Source organism: Alosa alosa, chromosome 11 (assembly GCF_017589495.1).
Source record: "Alosa alosa isolate M-15738 ecotype Scorff River chromosome 11, AALO_Geno_1.1, whole genome shotgun sequence".
NCBI classification, from domain to species: Eukaryota; Metazoa; Chordata; class Actinopteri; order Clupeiformes; family Clupeidae; genus Alosa; species Alosa alosa.
The window spans coordinates 1,108,765-1,129,832 of NC_063199.1; the positions used below are offsets into that span (position 1 = coordinate 1,108,765).

Consider the following 21,068-nt stretch of genomic DNA (forward strand, 5'->3'; position numbering starts at 1 on the left):
TGATAGTAGGTGGTGCATAATTCACAGGGCAGGCTATTGACTCATTTGAAGCTTTTGCTGATTACTCTCAAAGCCCTACATGGTCTGGCACCAGATTATATATCAGAGATTGTATCATATATTAAACACCTATACTCTTAAAATGTGTGTTTCCCCAATCCCCATGTTTATTTTATTGGTCGCCCTGGTTACTTATAGGAGAAAAAAATCGTTAATTTTAAAAATAAGATTAAACTTTTGTACATACGTGTCCATAATATTTTGTATTATTTACTTTTTTTTGTTGTTGTTGTATTGTAATTAATTGTGCTATGATATTCTATAGTCATACACATTATTCCTAGTCAAAAAGGTGCTATATTAATAGTTATTAAAATGACTATAATATGAACATATCCATCTATATTATGAACATATCCATAGTGCTGTGGTCATAACAGCTTTTTTTTTTACTCAACAGATACCAGCAGCGTTGAAAAGGCTGAGACAAACAGCCAAATACTGTCTGTTTCTAAAATGATTGCTACTTTGGAGATGAAGGAGCTGAATGAGAGGCAGAGGGCTGAGCACGCCCAAAGAATGTATGAGCACCTTCGTAATTCTTTAAGACAAGTGGAACAACGTAATTTTGACCTTGAGAAGAAATTCCTGGAGGTAAATTTGTCTTTCAGGTTCAGGGTATTTGTGCATTTTTTTTTCAAAGTCAAATGTTATAGAAAAAATCAATAGCAAGACACTCGCGTCTAGTGAATCATGCGTCTTTTATTTATATTTCCCCCAGTGAAGCTTCAATGACCCAAATAACCACCAGGTGGCACTTGTGAGCAGGGTTAGGAACGCCGGCTTTTGCCACTTTGAGTCTATGCGCGCCTGTATGCTACAGTATGGACCATATGGGGCGTGCCATGACTAAATTAATCTTGTGTTCCGGAAATCCATTTCGAGATATAGCGATTTGAATGCAGCGAGGGTCAAAAATGACAAAATTATGCATTTTCTAATTTCACCACTAACACATTCCTTTATCTCTTACCTATCACTCATAGACGTATCTTACTGTAAAACGACCTAGAAATTTGATTTTGAAGGCCAAATGTGTAGGCTGCGCATGAAAACTTTGGATAAAAAGTTGACGTTTAAGCATTAGGCTATTTTTGTCCTTGTCGTCTTCAGAAGTTGATCGAACATTATAGGCTAGCCTACCTCACAAATTATACGAATGCCTCACAAGTTTTACCGCCTGCGTAAAGGGAGCATTTAGAAGCCTGTGGATTATGAATATCTAATAAATCCATTTTTTTATTGCGTCAAACTAGACTCATTTCGTCATGGCCCCATATACCCAACATTTTTTCAGTTGTTTCCACAATATTACCACCTGATGAGCTTTCATTTCGATGGCTGATAAACTTACAGTATGTCTCCTGCGACAGTCCCAACATTTAGCACTATAATCAAACAATCCAAAAGTGAGTTGAATCCCAAAGCAAACTGAAAATCTTCTGCTTTTAATATAGCCTACCGATACGCTGCTCCGAACGACACGCAGTCTCACAATAAAACGTGTTATTGTTTATGAAGGTGTTTTTGTTATTTTATGAAGAGGCATCTGGCTGTTTTGTTTATGGCTGTTTTGCTTTCATTAATGGTTTAGCTCATGAGGTCACATGGCCAGTGGCTACCCCACTTTTTGGGAAAAAATTAACAATAAAATGTCTCATTTAACAACGCACCACAAAACATCTTCGTGTGGGGCTTTCTATAGGTTTCAGAGATACGGGCTGTATCGTGAGACAAACAGCAATAACAAAATAGGTTGATCTATTTCACTTAACGCGCTTTCTAAACTCCCTGCGTGCAGATACTTACATCGGGCAGATACCTAACATTTCATTCGTTGCCTACATCTTTTTTGGTCTTATTTGAAACAATTCTTGTAGGTATCCATTACTCTGCTACAGTGGGCAGTGCTTCGACTTGGCCACCTTCCCTCACGGCAGAGGTCTCAAGTGAGCAGGGTGTCTCGTAAAAAGAAATGGAGCTGGAAAACCCTACACAGACTTCGCTACAGACTTTAGCAGACTGGTTTAGAAATAATTTAATAGCCAGAAATATGCCTGCCCTGCCCTAATAAAGAAATATTTGGTTAACAGCCAGTGAATCCCGTTTGTAGCCCGAGAAGAAACGCGAGGACAAATTAAACATTCTGGTTTTCTCCCGAAAGTGCAACGATGATAGACAGACATCATTTGGACAAAATATAGAGCATATTAACCTCCGTTGCTCAGCCAAATGCCTTCCTGTTCGTCCCTTTTTTATCCGGAGTTACAGGCGATAAACGATTTTTGATGGTCACTTCAAGTTTACTTCATTAGCGTTTATTTTTTGATTATTAAAGAGTGTTTTTCATTTAAAGGCTTGACTTCGTGCTTATTCAGAAGAGCATTTAGTGCTCTCCCCAATCCCAGATGTTCACATTGCATGTTTGTTTGTAATGGATGCAACTGCGAGATACGCTTGTCATAGGCGCCGATACGTGGGTGCTCCGGCCTCGGCACCCACTGAAAACATCGAGCACCCACGTGCCAGCCACGGTCCCGGCTAAATTTACATTAATTTAAAATCAAACATCGCAGTTTATGTTAAATTCAGCATCTCTCATAATGTGATTGGATATGTTGCTGTCAATTCCCTACTCCATATACTAACCACCAATGAGAGCGTCTCTCGTGATGAAAATTCCTGACACTTCCCACCTGAAGAATTAACGAAGGCTTTGTCGGTCTTCAGCCCGAATGTTTAAAATGTATAGAGCCCTGAATATCATTTTAAAAGTAGTCTGACAAAGCTTATCGATTTTTGTGACACAGCTAAACACTGGTACCTCATAGAACGCCTATAACATAGCCTAGGTGGTCGCGAACTCACAAAAGTAAAGCAGATAGAAAGAACTCACGCGAAATCTAGCCTACAACACGCAGAGACAGCTTCATGCGCAGGGAGAGAGCGCGCGACGCGACAGGTGCTTTATGATTGTTGGCTTCTGATGGTATCTTGCTAATTCACTGAACTGCATTAGGTGACACAAATGGTATTGCACTTGTTGTTGTCTAGCTATGTGGCATTAGCCTATCGCTCGTTTCAATTTGGGACCTTGCAGTCGGAATTGTCGTTTGTTTAGTCAAAGTCTAAAGTAGCCTGGGCTATTCGAAGTTTATTGCACATACTTTTATTTTGTGTGCTCACTACATACCCGTGTTTGGCGTGTTGTTGCAAAATCCGCGTAATCATTTTATGCAAGCAAACTGCATACAGGGAGTCTTTATTGTTGAGGTCAGACATGATAATCATCTTGCATCTTAACCCACAATCGGTTCCCGTAATCCGTTTTATAAATTGCGACTGACTATCATCAAAGTGAGACCTGTCAGTACACGATCCATGGGGTGGAGCTCCCCTGAAACTGGTCCCTTTGGAAACAGTGCAGTGCAGCGATAAACGTCCTATGTAAATAAGCATATTTTGAAATATGCATTCAAAAATTTTCAAAATCGAGAGTGCACACCTTTGTGCCACGCGCGAGCCACATACGAAATCTTAGGTCAGTCTGACAAACGGTCAGCGAGATATGCATGCCACAGACACACAGATGCTTCTTGCTTTATAGATAGATTATCTTGAACTGAATAAGCCTAGTGCGAAGATCACGTCTTTAAGTTGCGAATTATATTGGTCCATTCTTCCTCTGTTAGTGTAGTTTCAAGGTCTCTGTCCCATACTTTCTTTAATGAGGCCATGGTGCCGTGTCTCTGCAGCAGCATTGAGTAATAAAGAGGTGCCTCATGACCCTTTCCATATGTTTTTTTATAATGAGGGAAGGAGTCTCTGGGAGGGAGCTGTGGGAGGTTGAAATTTATTCTTTAAAAGACTATGGGCCCTATCATGACATTCTAAAGTGCATCGTCACTCGTCAAAAGTTTATTCAAATTTAGTAGGATGTCCAGTTCACATTGGGAGGGGTTTAAGCTATCAAAAGTGGAGATATGCAACAAGGTGTTCCAAGGTCTTTTAATCAGTCATATGGGTGTGTTTGGGGCGTAACATCATTTTAAACCAATGAGAATGACATCTGTCATTCCTTTAACGGGCTTAACGCGATATGTCAAATAAATGCATCGGTATTTTGGCATTCAAAGGCGCATTTGAAGGAGGCTGCTTGTGAGACCGTATAGAATAGTCATTCTTAAACCATGCTTTACTAAAACCTAGCGTAGCCTTCACTCATTTGCACTCGTCTATTTGAACTCATTGGCAAAGTGAAACTAACTTCACCAAGGAGTCAGTCAACGACAAGACAGTAATATGCAGTTACTTTCACTATTGACTGACAATGGGTTACCACCGAAAACATAGGCTGGAAAAAGCAACACTTACCCTAATATTGCTCAAATGACTGAATAAAACAACATTTATCCTGCAGAGAAGTTGCTTATATCTCGTGACAGTCGTCTTCAGCTGTGCTCCATAACGTGTCTCGCCTCTCCCCTAATCACTTTTTAACCGTCATTACCAATTTGCAAATGATGGTGAATAACTACTCATTATGAGATGTACAGTATTTCGTAATATCTTTGTTCTAATTATGTTTCCCATTGTAATCGTGCAATTTGTAATGCTTTGCATGGACGTGCGCTGGTGTGTGTTCATGAATGATAGAAGGATGGTGCGTGCACCTGCCAATATGACTGGTGACATGTGCTCTTAAAATAGCATATGAACAACTCGCCATTGACTTCTGACCAGGTTTAGGTGGTGTATGATAGCGATTTTTTAGACAAGCAGCTAGGCCCCTCCCCTAGGTTGTTATTTGCCACACCCTGGGCAATGCTTAAAAAATAAACATGCAAAATACGAATTCAACTTTTTGGCGCGGGTGAATAACGAGTATTACGCCATGCGCTAGTGACCCAAAATACAGCCCTATGTATGTATCGCCAGTAATTGTTGATTATTTTGCTGTCACTTCGTCTATTTTATAACCCAGAAGGATGTACTTGGTATCAAATGATAGCTCTGTGTATCCTCATTCATCTGACATGCGTGGCATATCTATCCAATCATGGAAATAATTCAAACGAGAGTAATGGGTGTGCAGCGTTGGTTTTTGTACAAGACGTTATTATTTTGCAGTCACTTCGTCTGTTTTTATAAGTTAGAAGCCTTTCCGGTTGCACTGTATATCAGCATTAAGACAGATTTTTAACTTCTATTTCTATTTTCAGAGTCCCGTTGCTTTTTTTTTTCATAAAATAATTTCACAATGAAGTTAAGTTAGTTACGCTTACCAAAGCATCAGGCAACAGGCTAGGTAACTAATTAATTTTCATCTGATGTCAGCATTTCTTCCCCATACATGGTGTGTACTGACAGTTAAAAAGTTCAGTTTTGCTCTCATCTGACCAGACTACATTCTCCCAGTATTCCATAGGCTTGTCTTTTGAGAATTAAAATAAAATTCTCTACTAAAGTATCACACAAAGAGGGTAGATAAGAACATGAGGTCTACAAATGCTACGGTAGAGTCATTGATAAGATTTTGACAGTTATTGGTCTTACTAGTTTTTCACATAGATCTCTGTTTCTTGAAGTCACCAAATATTGTTGATACAAAAAAGAAGAAAAATCTGTGATCTGCGATCTGTGCTACCTAACTCGAGTTGCTGCAGCCACTGCTATAGCAGCCAGGCAGCTACAGTACTCGGTGACCGCAAGAAATAGAGATCTATGTGAAAAATCGGAGTTTGTATTATCTAACTTATGTTGTAGACTTTCTCTCAATATTTTGAAGGGTCAGCACCCGAGTGCCCTCCATTGATGAACCGCCACTGCACAGCAGTAGTGGAAAGTCACTAACATAACTAGATCAGACATTAGGATAAAAATAGTGCATTTTATGTTTAAGAAAGAATGTGTCAAAAAATGGTTTTGCATGGCTCTGGGCTATTTGGACATATTTGTTTTTTAATAGTTTTGGGAAATTATTATAAAAATATATAAATTCCATGATTAATTGCATTGTAACATTTTTCAAACATATTTTTAACAATATATTTCAGCCATCTGGCTGGCTAAGATTTTCCTGAAATATTTAAAACAAATATCTTATAGTCAGTGGTCAATGTTCCTAAATTATGTGATAAATAAATATATAAATGTTATTGTAGTGCATTTAGACATATGTTTGTCAAGTTACTTGCTAAATTCTCATTAATTAACTTATCCTGCTCTGATTTATGTCTTACCAGGTGTCGAAGCAAAACTTGGATGCCCAGAGAGTAGAGCAGGAGCTGCGTGATGAGCTGGCTAACAGTGTTAGTAATGCTGTGAATGATAGCAACCAGAAGTATATTGCTGATCTTGAGAAGATACACACTGAAATGAAGATGGAGATATCCAAGTGAGGATGTGTTAAAAGTGCTAAATAATGTAACTGAACCATCATAAAACTTTTAGAACTAGTTTGAAATTGTCTTTTCATTTTATATAGCTTGCAGGAGGTGGCCAATGTGGCAAAAATGCAGGTTTCTGCACTGGAGGCCAGACAGCAATCTAGAGAAAAGGAAATTGAGGCTCTAAGGAGACAGACCTTAGATTATCAGGTGAGAGTACTACCCCTACCTACAGACTGTGCAGACCAATGCAGTTTGGATACAAGAGTGTTAGCAAAGTTCTGAACCGGTTTTCATGTTGGACAGATTAAGAAAAATTCCAACAAACAGTTCAACCCATGAAACGGAAAATGGAGACAGACCTACATTTAAGAGATTAAAAATGTTGACCAAATGATTTCCATATGGTTTTCACTCCTTCTAGGGTTATGGATCTTGCGTTTTCACAAATCTCATGCTAATTCAAGGATTTTCCATAATTGCAATATCTCTTCACATAACCATAACCATGCAAAATATTTCAGCAAAAAATCATAGAATCTCTGCATTATTTGTGATTACTCGTAAAACTTCAAATAATAGCCGAGTCCCAAATAGACGCCTGTCTCTTCCAAACACCTGGCGTGGCTACAGGTTTGGGTTAAAGGCCGGTCACCAATAGAAGCCTGGTCTGTTTTTTAGTTTCGGGTTGTATTTAATCTTCTAAAACCCGTCAGATCGTCTGTTTAAAGCCCAATTCACACCAAAGATTCACAACGACACGAAACCATTGCAGAAAGGAGTTGCAGCAGTGTGAATTAGGTGTTGCATGCGTTGCAAGCTGTCGCAAAGCATTCACCATGTCTAGTCACAGTTGCAAGGTTTTAGAATGTTGCATCAAGTTGCTGGTTAATAGAATGTTGCAGCTCATCTCGTCGCAAATCTTTGGTGTGATTTGGGCTTAAGTATGATGCAGACTGCGCACGCTAACGTCATGATTAGATGGCATTAAAAGACCGTGGTGGGGAAAAGCTAGAGTTCCAAATTCTAGCCTATAACTTTTTTCAATATGAACTATGCCTGTATGTCCGACTTCGTCATCGTTCAATTCATCCCTTGTCTTTAAAATTTGCGGATAGGCCGATGGTAAGCTTGTTTTTATGCTGGCAACAAAACAAAAGGGTTCGCAAACGTTATTCTTTATTCTAAATGTGTACCGCCATGGCGATAAAGAGAAAGAAGTAGACTATGATTTGAAATGTAAGCTGACTGTTGTCAAATTTGCCAAATAAAATCCGGGAGAAACATAGTCTCGCACCAAGCCAGTACCAACCCTCACTCTCCCCAATGCAGAATGAGGCACCTCCTAAATAGGCAAAAGTATTACCAATCACCCAATCAGGGTTAATTTGACCATAACAACAGCTAGGGAAATTAATTTTCGCTTAAGGCCACAGATAAGGTATTAATCAACATAGAAAATAACATGGCATGAAAACAAAATATTATCATTGTACCCAAAACCAAGTTATATCATATTAACTAGATAGATAGATAGATAGATAGATAGATAGATAGATAGATAGATCGATACTTTATTGATCCCCAGGGGAAATTCAAGGTCTCAGTAGCATACAGACAACACATTCACTAACAGCAGAAAAAGTAATAAATTATATAATATAAAAACACAACTAAGCAATAAGGACAGTAGAAGATAAAGAATATACTAAATATACTAAAATACAAATTATACTAACTAACACTTAATCTAAATCAATTCTAAAAAACAGTATCCACATAGTGGTGATTAATCAATCAAGAGGCACTTGTAATGACTGAGGCAGGGACTGAGCCTGTGATTCTCTGTGCATGGTAAGGTAAGGTGCTCTGTGTGAGTGAGTGTCATGGGGATAGTGCAATGGTGATAGTGGTCATGGTGATAGTGCAAATGAGTAAGTCCAACAGTGCAACAATGCAGAAATAAAGTCTATATATCTATATAACTATTTTAAGAAAAGGTATAAGTGTGGCCACAGTTCGGCTGTGGCATGGAGGGAGGGGTTATGCATATGTGCTAATATAGCACGCAAACAGTGAGGCAGAAAGACAGTGGTAAAAGTGGCTAGTGGTAAAAAGTGGCTAGTGGACAGACAGTATACAAACATGGGGGTGAAGAGGCAGACAGACTATGCAGAGAAGTCTATCTCTCCTCTTCCCTTAAGTGAAGCACTGAACAGTTCAATGGCCCTGGGGACAAATGACTTTCTCAGTCTGTCTGTTGTGCAAGGCAGTGAGCGAAGTCTCCAGCTGATCAGGCTCTTCTGCTTAACAATAGTGCTGTGGAGTGGGTGACACTCATTGTCCAAGATGTTGATCAGTTTGTTCAGGGTCCTTTTGTCAGATAGTGAAGTGATGCACTCCAGTTCAGCTCCCACTACAGAGCCAGCTTTCCTTACCAGCCTGTCAATTAAGCCCCATCCTTTTTTCCTTGTGCTTCCTCCCCAGCATACTACTGCATAGAAGAGGACGCTGGCAACAACAGACTGGTAGAACATCCTGAGGAGCTTGCTGCACACATTGAAGGACCGCAGGAAGTACAGCCTGCTCTGCCCTTTCTTGTAGAGTGCATCAGTGTTGGCTGACCAGTCCAGTTTATTGTCCAGGTGGAGACCCAGGTACTTGTAGGTGCTTACTACCTCCACATTGACCCCATCAATGTGGAATGGTAGCAGAGTGGGCTTAGACCTGCGGAAATCCACCACCATCTCCTTGGGTTTTGAAGTGTTGAGTTGAAGATGATTGAGTTTGCACCATTGCACAAAGTCCTCCACCAGGCTCCTGTACTCCTGCCCGTTCCTGATACACCCCACAATTGCAGTATCGTCAGAAAACTTCTGCATGTGGCATGACTCGGTGTTGTAACAGAAGTCAGATGTGTACAGGGTGAACAGGACTGGAAAGAGCACAGTTCCCTGTGGCGCTCCGGTGCTGCTGATCACAGTGTCAGAGAGACAGTTCTTCAGCCTGACGAACTGTGGTCGCTCGGTCAGGTAATCTGTACCAGGTGAGCGTCCACACCCATCTGCAAGAGCTTGTCTCCCAGTCTGAGGGGTTGGATGGTGTTAAAAGCACTTGAGAAATCAAAGAACATGATTCTCACAGCACTTTTCCCCTTGTCTAGGTGAGAATGTGTCCTGTGTAGAAGATAAGTGATGGCATCGTCCACGCCCACTTTCTCCTGGTATGCAAACTGTAACGGGTCTAGTGCATGGCGTACCTGGGGTCTGAGCATGCCTAAGACCAGCCGCTCCATTGTTTTCATCACATGTGATGTAAGAGCGACAGGTCTGTAGTCGTTAGGCTCACTAGGGTATGGCTTCTTAGGGACAGGGGTGAGACATGATGTCTTTCACATTGTTGGAACTTGTCCAAGGCGTAGGCTCAAATTGAAGATGTGCTTCAGTGGCTCCCCTAGTTCAGCAGCACAGGCCTTGAGTAGCCTTGGACACAGTCTGTCAGGCCGCGCTGCTTTATTGCTGCGCAGTGTCTTTAATTGGGCTCTCACTTGATCTGTTGTGATGATGGGGGGTGTAAGGGGAGGGGAGGGGGAGGGGTGCATCTGGGATCTGTGTGTCTGATGGCTGTTGACTGAGGTCGTTGTCACCTCATTGTTCGTGATCGCCATGTGGGGGAGGGGTGCAATATCCAGTGATGGTGGGGGTACGATAGCCTGTGATGATTGAGGTGAGTGTTGCACTGGTATTGAGGGGGTGTGGGGCTGTGGGGGCTGGGGGATGGTGGACAGACCACCGCCATTGGAGCTGGAGCAGGGCAGTCAAACCTGTTGTAGAAGTGGTTCAACTGGTTCGCCCTGTCCAGGTCCCCCTCCACAGAGCTGCTGCTCTTCTTCAGGCCAGTGATAATCCTCATGCAGTCCCATGTCTCCTTCATTTTGTTTTCCTGCAACTTCTGTTCCACCTTCCTTCTGCAGTCCTCCTTAGCCTCCTTCAGCTTGACTTTGAGTTCCCCTTGCACGTGCCTCAGCTCTGCCATGTCCCCCTCTCTGAACGCCATCTTTTTCCTGTTAAGAAGGGTCTTGACATTGCTGGTTATCCAAGGCTTGTTGTTGGGAAAGCAGTAGATAATGGTGGTGCTCTGCTCAGTCATCAGTATTAGTTTTACTTGACTTATCTCCAGCCTGACACTAGTAACCATGAAATTTTCCTCTCTACATTGTCTGAGCTGGAAATTTCTGGGAAACCTCTTAACTGGTTTCCCAGAATACCTTACCTTAAAGGACAGGTATCAAAGTCTCAGTGATCAGTATTAGGGCCCCATCTTTCCTTTATTTACACAACTTCCTTGGGTGAGATTATTCACTCCCATGGATTCGCCTATCACTGCTATGCGGATGATACTCAACTTTACCTGTCTTTCCAACCTGAGGACTACCGTTATATTAGGATATCTGACGTCATCATACTCAATTCTAGTCAGAATTTGAATCTGATACTGCTCCATTGTGACATGATTATGAGGCGTCTGCTGTCAATATCTTGTACAACAGATGTGATGGTGAAATCAAGCAAAATCAACCGAAGTGTGCTCAGGTTACGTAATAGACAAGACCTGTTGCTGGCTTTTCTATTTGCACATTTCTATTTGCAAATAAAAGCAAATTATGAGCCTCGTAGCTACCAACCAAGATTGTTTCCAAAGAAATGGCACAACGAGATGAGATAAATTAGGTTATACAAATATTGATTATTTTCACATCAGCTGAATGGTTAGGATAATAAACGTTCCACAGTAGTGAACTTACCCTGCTCAACGTCTCCTCTAACACTGTGGTAAAGTTAGCCTGACATTAGACATTCGCCTGAAATTCAAAACAAGCTAGGCTAGACCTCTCTTGAATATTAGATGAATGTCTAAATCTAGGCTAACTTTACCGCGGGTTTTTCAACACGTCCTTGGTCAGTGTGTGTCATGCAAGTAAAAGTTCACTACTGTCTGGAGCTGAAGCAGTATTGGTTAAAGGTGCTCTAAGCGATGCTGGGTAATGTCACTTTTGTTGACGTTCACACAAAACAGAGAGCTAGCTCGCTACTCCCTCCCCCTTCCTCCTAAACTCGCATTTCGTCTGCGGTTGGCCCAGGTTGTTTTTGGAGCCTGGCATAAAACGACATAAAACAGGTATAGGACAGGCGTATGTTCATTTCCATGCAATGCATGGCATTTATCAATTTGAACGTGAGCGTTGGCTACGCTCGAATCTTACGTCAAGTCTCAACTCTTGTAGGCAAGTTTTTGAGGCGGCATAGCACGGTACAGTACTAAATCGGTGGAAGATTGGTAAGTTGAAGAGTTGAAGACTTTTCCTGCACATTTGTAGCCTACTTGCCTTATGTAGCCTGTTATGTTGACCCATTTCATGGATTAAGATAGCCATAGGCTATGTGGAGAGAATTACTTTGTCTTTGGAAAGTGCAACAGTCATAAATTATTTTGTATTATTTTGTATTATTTTCAAAAGGGCAAATGGCAGTATGTTTTTTTTACTGAATATATAGTTGAAGTATGCTGCGTTCTCTCTGCAAAAATAAAATCTGTTGCACTTAAATAGCCATAGGCTTACTTAATGACACTTTTCTAGCTGTCAAAATTAACAAGGTTCAGCTGGACTTGCAACATCACTGTGGCTCACAGGGTCACAAATGTTTCTCTTTTGGACGTATAATGCATCTCCATGTTGTAAATTCTAGGGGTGAGGCCTTTAAAACGAGCATATAGGCCGTGATATTTAAATTACGCTTGTTTCCACATGCAACATTTATCAACACAAGGCTAGGTGTATTGGTGTATTTTTTTTTCAATAACAAAAAATAAATATTTTTTACTTTAGACACTACAACGTGTTCCAAATTATTATGCACGTTGGATTTAAGTGTCATAAACATTATTTTTTTTGTTTTTCAATTAAACTCTGGATAACTAGTTTGCCAGGTGAGCCCAATAAAAGGAAAACTACTTAAGAAGGATGTTCAACATTATTAAGCGTGCCTCAGATTTCAAGCAATATGGGAAAGAAAAAGGATCTCTGCTGAAAAGCGTGAAATTGTGCACTACCTTGGACAAGGTATAAAAACATTGGATATTTCCCGAAAACTTATATAAACTATGCGTGATCATCGTACTATGAAGAAATTTGTCGCTGATTCAGAGTACAGGCGGGTTTGTGCAGACAAAGGCATAATAAGGAAGGTTTCTTCCAGACAAATTCATAGGATTACGAGAGCAGCTGCTAAAATGCCATTGCAAAGCAGCAAACAGGTATTTGAAGCCGCTGGTGCCTCTGGAGTCCCGCGAACCTCAAGGTGTAGGATGCTCAAGAAGTTTCCAAGTGTGCATAAACCTACTATTAGGCCACCCCTAAACATGCTCACAAACAGAAACGGTTGCAGTGGGCTCAGGAATACATGAAGACCAACAGTTTTGTTTACGGATGAGTGCCATGCAACCGTAGATGGTCCAGATGGATGGAGTAATGGATAGTTGGTGAATGGCCACAATGTCCCAACAAGGCTGAGCAACGAGGTGGAGTCGTGTTTTGGGCAGGAATCAAGGGGAGAGAGCTGGTAAGCCCCTTTAGGGTCCCTGACGGTGTGAAAATGACCTCTGCAAAGCAGGGCTCTACGCTGACATTTTCCAGGAGCACTTGTGCGCCCAAGTTAAAAAAATTAGGAGCACAGACAAAAATGTGGGCGCACAGTCAGTTCTGTACTTAACTTAAACATAATCTAACATTACACTGCAGCTAACACTTAAACATGCCAGTGCACCAATTGCGAATATTAAGAATGACTGACAACATTTAGGCTACAGGAAATAGGATTTTAAAGATCAGTGCCTACTTTATTTTCAATGTGTTCTATTTTACTACATTTTGTTAATGTAAAATAGTATAATACATTGCCATATTTGCATTTAGCCTGTATATCAAGTATCCTGCCAAATGTGGGTTAATTTATTTATTTGTGAATCCATCTGTAGCTAATCCAAATATGCCCATGGTGACCTATCTGACTGCATACTGCCTAATACTACTACTAAAACAGTCCATTTTCTCTTCCACAAAACCCAACATAGGCTAATCAAGGATATATATATATTTTATACTTTTACTTTTTATTTGAAATATCTGCATTGATGGGGCCAGTAGGCAAACGTTAGGCCTACTTTTTTTTTGCACTTCAGCTTGTATTCGGTGTAAACAAACAAGCATGAGTGTAAGCCTGGAGTTGTCAGTAGCGTTCTACCTTTGAATAAAATGGGAGTATTACGGGAAGCTACTTTTGTGCCTGTTCGCTACAGCTATATTTTGCATATTGCAGCCAATACGTCAACTGGGCTAAAAGGCATGTTAGGTTACCTTTCCTTCTCTCACTGCATTCTCAGAATCTCATCCTGTTCCTCCGATATCCGATGAATTCGGTGGATAGAAGAACTAATTTCTTCAATCTTTGCATCTTGGCTGGCTAGTCTAACTTTCCACTTTTTCTGCGTGCTCTTGGATTTGATAGAAGCGACTACTAGCGAGTCACAACGCGAAACTGCTAACGTTGATGGGAGGTGTAGTTTTTATGCTGCATTCGCGACGTGATTCTATGGTTTGCACCAGTAATGTTTCTTGATGTTGCGGTGTATTTTGTAGACAAACACTGACATGGTTAGAAGTCATTCGCACCAGTGCGCCTAAATATTTTTTTGCACTCGCATCCCATCATTTTTACTCGCATGTGCGAGTGAAATGGGCGCACTGTAGAGCCCTGCTGCAAAGTATGTAGAGTTTCTGACTGACCACTTTCTTACGTGGTACAAAAAGAAGAACCGTGCCTTCCGTAGCAAAATCATCTTTATGCATGACAATGCACCATCTCATGCTGCAAAGAATACCTCTGGGTTATTGGCTGCTATGGGCATAAAAGGAGAGAAACTCATGGTGTGGCCCCCATCTTCCCCTGACCTCAACCCTATCGAGAACCTTTGGAGCATCATAAAGCAAAAGATCTATGAGGGTGGGAGGCGGTTCATATCCAAGCAGCAGCTCTGCATGGGAGGCTATTCTGACATTCTGGCAGCTCTGGGAGGCTATTCTGCAAAGACATTAAAGCAGAAACTCCAAGAACTCACATGTTCAATGGATGCAAGAATTGTGAAGGTGATATCAATGAAGGGGTCCTATGTTAACATGTAACTTTTCCCTGTTATGATGTTTTTGATTGAAATTACTTGATTTCATTTATATCAACTCCTAATGCTGCAAATTCAACAAATGACCATTTTTAGTTCTTTACAACCTATAAAATGTCTTGAAACTCTCTTGTGCATAATAATTTGGAACAGTGCATTTTGAGGTTTTTTTTATTTAAAAAAAAATACTGTTCTCAATGGGAGGTTTGTTCAATAAAATTTGAATTTTACTCTAACGGTTGATGACTTGAATATTATGCCGACTGTCATTTGCATCGACTATTTAGGAAAATCGGAAAAATGTAATTTGCATAATAATTTGGAATGCAGTGTAGTTGGCTAACATAAAATCATTCTTCTCTTTCCACCCAGGCCCAGTCAGATGAAAAGGCCCTCATTGCCAAGCTCTATCAGCACATTGTTGCCTTGCAGTTAAGTGAAACAACTGCTCTGTGTAAGCTGGAGACCACCACTAGCCAGCTCTGTAAAGTAGAGGCTCAGTTGTTGCGTGCTGAACAGCAGTTGGATGAAAAGGAAAAAACACTGTGGCACGTTCGACAGTATGCTCACGGTCAAGCCAAACACCTTAGACAGACAATACAGTCATTGCGGAGGCAATTTTCTGGTGCCCTGCCCCTGGCTCAGCAGGAGAAATTTTTCCAGATCATGGTGCACCTCAAGGAGGATCACAATCAGGTGCGACATGAGGCTCTTCAGGCGAGAGAGCAGAGAAGGAACTTCGAAAGCAAGGCAAAAGAACTGGAGCTCAAAGTCAAAGGACTAGATGACCTCATGACCACTCTTAAGGATACCAAAGGGGCTCAGAAGGTTTGTGTCACTTATATATAGACTAGATGTACCACAGAGCGGTACAAAATATGACCGCCGCCCAGTCCAGCACATTTTTTCCACAAAAATAAATCACGCTGAAAAGCCTATATAATTCTAACTGTCTCACTAAATTGCATTATCCACACTCAATTCTCAGACAAACATTCTGCTAGACAACAAGTACCAAAACATGATTCGTTCATAGATTTCACATGTAAAATTAATTTTATACAACCCCACCCCCCATCTTGTTCATAATTCTGAGAAATTCTTGAATTGTGTGCATGTGTGCATGTACACGTTTATGTTTATGTGTGTGGGTGTGTGTGTGTGTGTGTGCGTGCTTGTGTGTTTGCCTGCGTATGTGCATGTGCATGCATGCGTGCATATGTCTACTGTGTGAGTATGTCATACGTATGATTACTGTGAATGTATGTGTGTGCGTATGTATCTGTTTATGCACATGTGTGCACATGGAATGGGTTAACATGACCCCTGGAGGCAAACATACGGAAAAAAGTGGTTATCCTAGGCCCTACGGTTCTCAAGATATTCACAGAAAACTGTCTGCCCCTCTCCTTCGGGGGTCCAGTACAGAGCGGGGGCTACAGATCAAAACAAAAAACGATGGTTCCATGCTATCCATGTGGGGTTACATGCCCACCAAGTTTCGTGTACCCCAGTCTTTCAGTGTCCCGGGAATCCTTGTTGGTGTACGGTCACTAAATGTACACATAAATTATTTTATTGTAAGGCCCCCATGAACTAAAAAGTTCACAAAACTTGGCATGCATTCGAGGGTGTCATAATGATCCTACACTTTCAATTTCGTGCAGTTTTGACCATGTCAGCCAGAGATATTGTGATGAAAACACCACATTTTTGCTTTTTAATTTTTTAACTAGGTGGCGCTATACATGAAATAAGTGGTAATGGGATGGGTTGACATGCCCCCTTAAGACCAACATACAAAAAAAAGGTGGACCTCCTAGGCCCTACGGTTCTCGAGATATTCACAGAAAACTGTCTCCGGCCACCTACAGGCCAGTTGGTGTATAGTAACATAAACTAGAAAATGCAATTCCAGGGAATTACTAGTGCATGAAAATGCAAAACACATGGTGTGAAATATATTGTTAAAACAGATGATGTGCTAATTGGCAACCAACATGATGAGGTTTAATATAGTTGGAATTACTGAACTAGGTAGATGAGGTTTAATATAGTTGGAATGACTGAACTAGGTAGATGAGGTTTAATATAGTTGGAATGACTGAACAGTTAAATAAGTGGATGGTTTAACAGGTTAAATTATTTGCTAGGTAGATGAGGTTTAATGTAGTTGGAATGACTGAACTAGGTAGATGAGGTTTAATATTGTTGGAATGACTGAACAGTTAAATAGGTGGATAGTTTAAAAGGTTAAATTATTTGCTAGGCAGATGAGGTTTAATATAGTTGGATTGACTGAGCTAGGTAGCCTAGATGAGGTTTAATATATTTGGAATGACTGGGCAGTTAAACAGGTGGATAGTTTAAATGGTTAAATTATTTGCTAGGTAGATGAGGTTTAATATAGTTGGAATGACTGAACAGTTTAATAGGTGGATAGTTTAAATGGTTAAATTATTTAATAGGGAATTATTGTAGCTGGAGGGACTTTTATTTTGAAACAGTTGTGGAGAGAGGAAACAGTTGAACAGAATGTGTAGTCTTAATAGAATGATTATGAAACAGTTGAAGGCAGAGGATACAGTTGATGGGAGTCATAGTTGACTGACAGTTACAACAGTTGAACAGTTGATAACAGTTGAACAGTTTAAAAGTTGGATAGTTTAAAGGGACTTTTAATTTGAAACAGTTGTGGGCACAGGAAGCAGTTGAACAGGATCTGCGGTCTTAATACAGCCATATTGTATGCTTAAAGCCTGAGACAGTGGCTCCAAGTGGCCTGAACACCTGGCATAGGATTCTAATTGCTATTGTGATGTCATAATCTAATGTTAAGTCAATGGGGAAATTTTAGTAGTTTTTAATTAATAGTTTAAAAAGTATAACATTTACAAAGTTGAAAAATACATAGCTGAAGTCACATAAGTAAGACCTACATAACGCCAGTTTGAAATGAAGTTTCAAGTTAAACGGTTGAAACTGTATTAAACGACAAAAAAGCGTTAGAAGAAGAAGAATAACTAGAAAAGCATTTCCTGAAGGAAATACAGTGCATGAAAATGCAAAAATATGATGTAAAAATATCATACAGAATAAAAAACAAACTATATTGGTTGCTAGGTAGATGAGGTTTAATATAGTTGGAATGACTGAACAGTTAAATAAGTGGATAGTTTAAATGGTTAAATTATTTAGGTAGATAGTTGACGATAACGGACACTTGGAATGGCTCTAATGTTTGCTAGCAGTTATGCTAACTATGTTAACAAAGATAATAATGTTAACCAAGTTACTATGCTAACTAGCATGCTAACAATGTTAAAATATTAAGTATGCTAACCATGTGACTTAGCTAACTTAGCTAATCATTTTTAGCAGTTTTGCTAAAAATGCTAACATGCTAACTATGTTAACCGTGTGACTTAGCTAACTTAGCTAATCATTTTAAGCAGTTTTGCTTAAAATGTTAACTAGCATGCTAACATGCTAGCATGCTAACTATGTTAACCATGTGACTTAGCTAACTTAGCTAATCATTTTAAGCAGTTTTGCTAAAATGCTAACTAGCATGTTAGCATGCTAACTATGCTAACCATGTGACTTAGCTAACTTAGCTAATCATTTTTAGCAGTTTTGCTAAAAATGCTAACTAGCATGTTAACTATGCTAACCATGTTACTTAGCTAACTTAGCTAACTAGCTACAGTGGGTAGGAGTCATAGTTGATGACAAGTAACAGTTACAATGGCTGAACAGTTAAAAAGTTCAGTAGTTTAAAGGGTTAAATTGTTTAACAGTAAAATATTATAGTGAGGACTTTTATTTTGAAACAGTTTTTGGCAGAGGAAGCAGTTGAACAGGATGTGTAGTCTTAATAGGGCCAGTTTGTATGCTTAAAGCCTGAGACTGGCAGTTGGTCCAGGTGGCCTGAACACCTGCCATAGGATTCTAATTGCTTAACGGCCATATTGTGATGTCATAATCATAATGTTAAGTCAATGGGGAAATTTTGATTAGTTTTTAATTAATAGTTTAAAAAGTATAAAAGTTACAAAGCTGAAAAATACATAGCACACATGTCCTAAGTAAGACCTACGTAACATAGTTTGAATGAAGTTTCTACGTTAAACGGTTGAAGCTGCATTAACTGCGTTAGAAGAAGAACTAGAAAAGCATTTCCTGAAGGAAATACAGTGCATGAAAATGCAAAAAATATGATGTAAAATATCATACAGAGTAAAAACAAGCTATATTGGTTGCTAGGTAGATGAGGTTTAATATAGTTGGAATGATTGAACGGTTAAATAGGTGGATAATTTAAATGGTTAAATTATTTAGGGAGATAATTGACGATAACTGACAGTTGGAATGGCTCTAATGTTTGCTAGCAGTTATGCTAACTATGTTATCAAAGATAATAATGTTAATCAAGTTACTTAGCTAATGTTTTCATTTTTAGTAGTTATGCTAACTATGCGAACTAGCATGCTAACATGTTAAGTATGCTAACCATGTGACTTAGCTAACTTAGCTAATCATTTTTAACAGTTTTGCTAAAAATGCTAACTAGCAAGCTAGCATGCTAACTATGCTAACCATGTTACTTAGCTAACTTAGCTAATCATTTTTAGCAGTTTTGTTAAAAAATGCTAACAATGTTAACAATGCTAACTATGCTAACCATGCTAACTAGCTACAGTGATTAGGAATCATAGTTGATGACAAGTAACAGTTACAATGGCTGAACAGTTAAAAAGTTCAGTAGTTTAAAGGGTTAAATTGTTTAACAGTGAAATATTGTAGTGAGGACTTTTATTTTGAAACAGTTTTTGGCAGAGGAAGCAGTTGAACAGGATGTGTAGTCTTAATAGGGCCAGTTTGTATGCTTAAAGCCTGAGACTGCAGGTGGCCTGAACACCTGCCATAGGATTCTAATTGCTTAACGTCAGATTGTGATGTCATAATCATAATGTTAAGTCAATGGGGAAATTTTGATTAGTTTTTAATTAATAGTTTAAAAAGTATAAAAGTTACAAAGCTGAAAAATACAAAGCACACATGTCCTAAGTAAGACCTATGTAACATAGTTTGAATGAAGTTTCTACGTTAAACGGTTGAAGCTGCATTAAGTGCGTTAGAAGAAGAAAAATAATAAGAATAAGAAGAAGAAGCCTAGGAAGAACAGTACAGTGCATTTTCATGCACTGTAATAAGAAGAAGCCTAGGAAGAACAGTACAGTGCATTTTCATGCACTGTAATAATAAAATGCCTTGGAATAACAGTACAGTGCATTTTCATGCACTGTAATAATAATAAAATGCCTTGGAATAACAGTACAGTGCATTTTCATGCACTGTAATAAGAAGAATAACTAGAAAAGCATTTCCTGAAGGAAATACAGTGCATGAAAATGCAAAAATATGATGAGTTCATATTGTTAAATGATTTGCTTGGTAGATAAGGTTTAATATAGTTGGAATGATTGAACAGTTAAATAGGTGGATCATTTAAATGGTTAAATTATTTAGGTAGATAATTGACGATAACTGACAGTTGGAATGGCTCTAATGTTTGCTAGCTGTTATGCTAACTATGTTATCAAAGATAATAATGTTAACCAAGTTACTTAACTTAGTTAACTTAGCTAATGTTTTATTTTTAGCAGTTATGCTAATTATGCTAACTAGCATGTTAACTATGTTAACCATGTTACTTAGCTAACTTAGCTAATCATTTTTAGTAGGTATGCTAACTATATTAACTAGCATGCTAACATGTTAAGTCTGCTTACCATGTGACTTAGCTAACTTAGCTAATCATTTTTAGTAGGTATGCTACTAACTAACTATTCTAACTAGCATGCTAACATGTTAACTATGTTAACCATGTTACTTAGCTAACCTAGCTAATCATTTTTAAAAGTCATGTTAACTATGTTAACCATGTTACTTAGCTAACTTAGCTAACTGAGCTAATCATTTTAGTAGTTTTGCTAAAAATGTTAACTAGCATGTTAGCATGCTAACTATGCTAACCATGTTACTTAGCTAATCATTTTTAGCAGTTATGTTTAAAATGCTAACAATGTTAGCAATGATAACATGCTAACCATGCTAACTAGCTACAGTGGGTAGGAGTCATAGTTGATGATGAGTAACAGTTACAATGGCTGAACAGTTAAAAGGTTCAGTAGTTTAAAGGGTTAAATTGTTTAACAGTGAAATATTGTAGTGAGGACTTTTATTTTGAAACAGTTTTTGGCAGAGGAAGCAGTTGAACAGGATGTGTAGTCTTAATAGGGCCAAAATTTCTTATTCTTATTTTTCTTCTTCTAACGCGTTTAATGCAGCTTCAACCGTTAAACGTAGAAACTTCATTCA

General features: G+C 39.2%; 1 protein-coding gene across 1 annotated transcript in view; it reads left to right on the plus strand.

The window, feature by feature from the left end:
- cep290 (centrosomal protein 290) overlaps positions 1-21,068 on the plus strand; it is a gene marked incomplete in the record, with an annotated part of 207,938 nt that overhangs the window by 141,486 nt on the left and 45,384 nt on the right. The window contains 4 exon segments of the mRNA XM_048256361.1: positions 461-654; positions 6,306-6,457; positions 6,548-6,659; positions 15,057-15,512. Coding sequence (XP_048112318.1) covers positions 461-654; positions 6,306-6,457; positions 6,548-6,659; positions 15,057-15,512 — 914 coding nt within the window.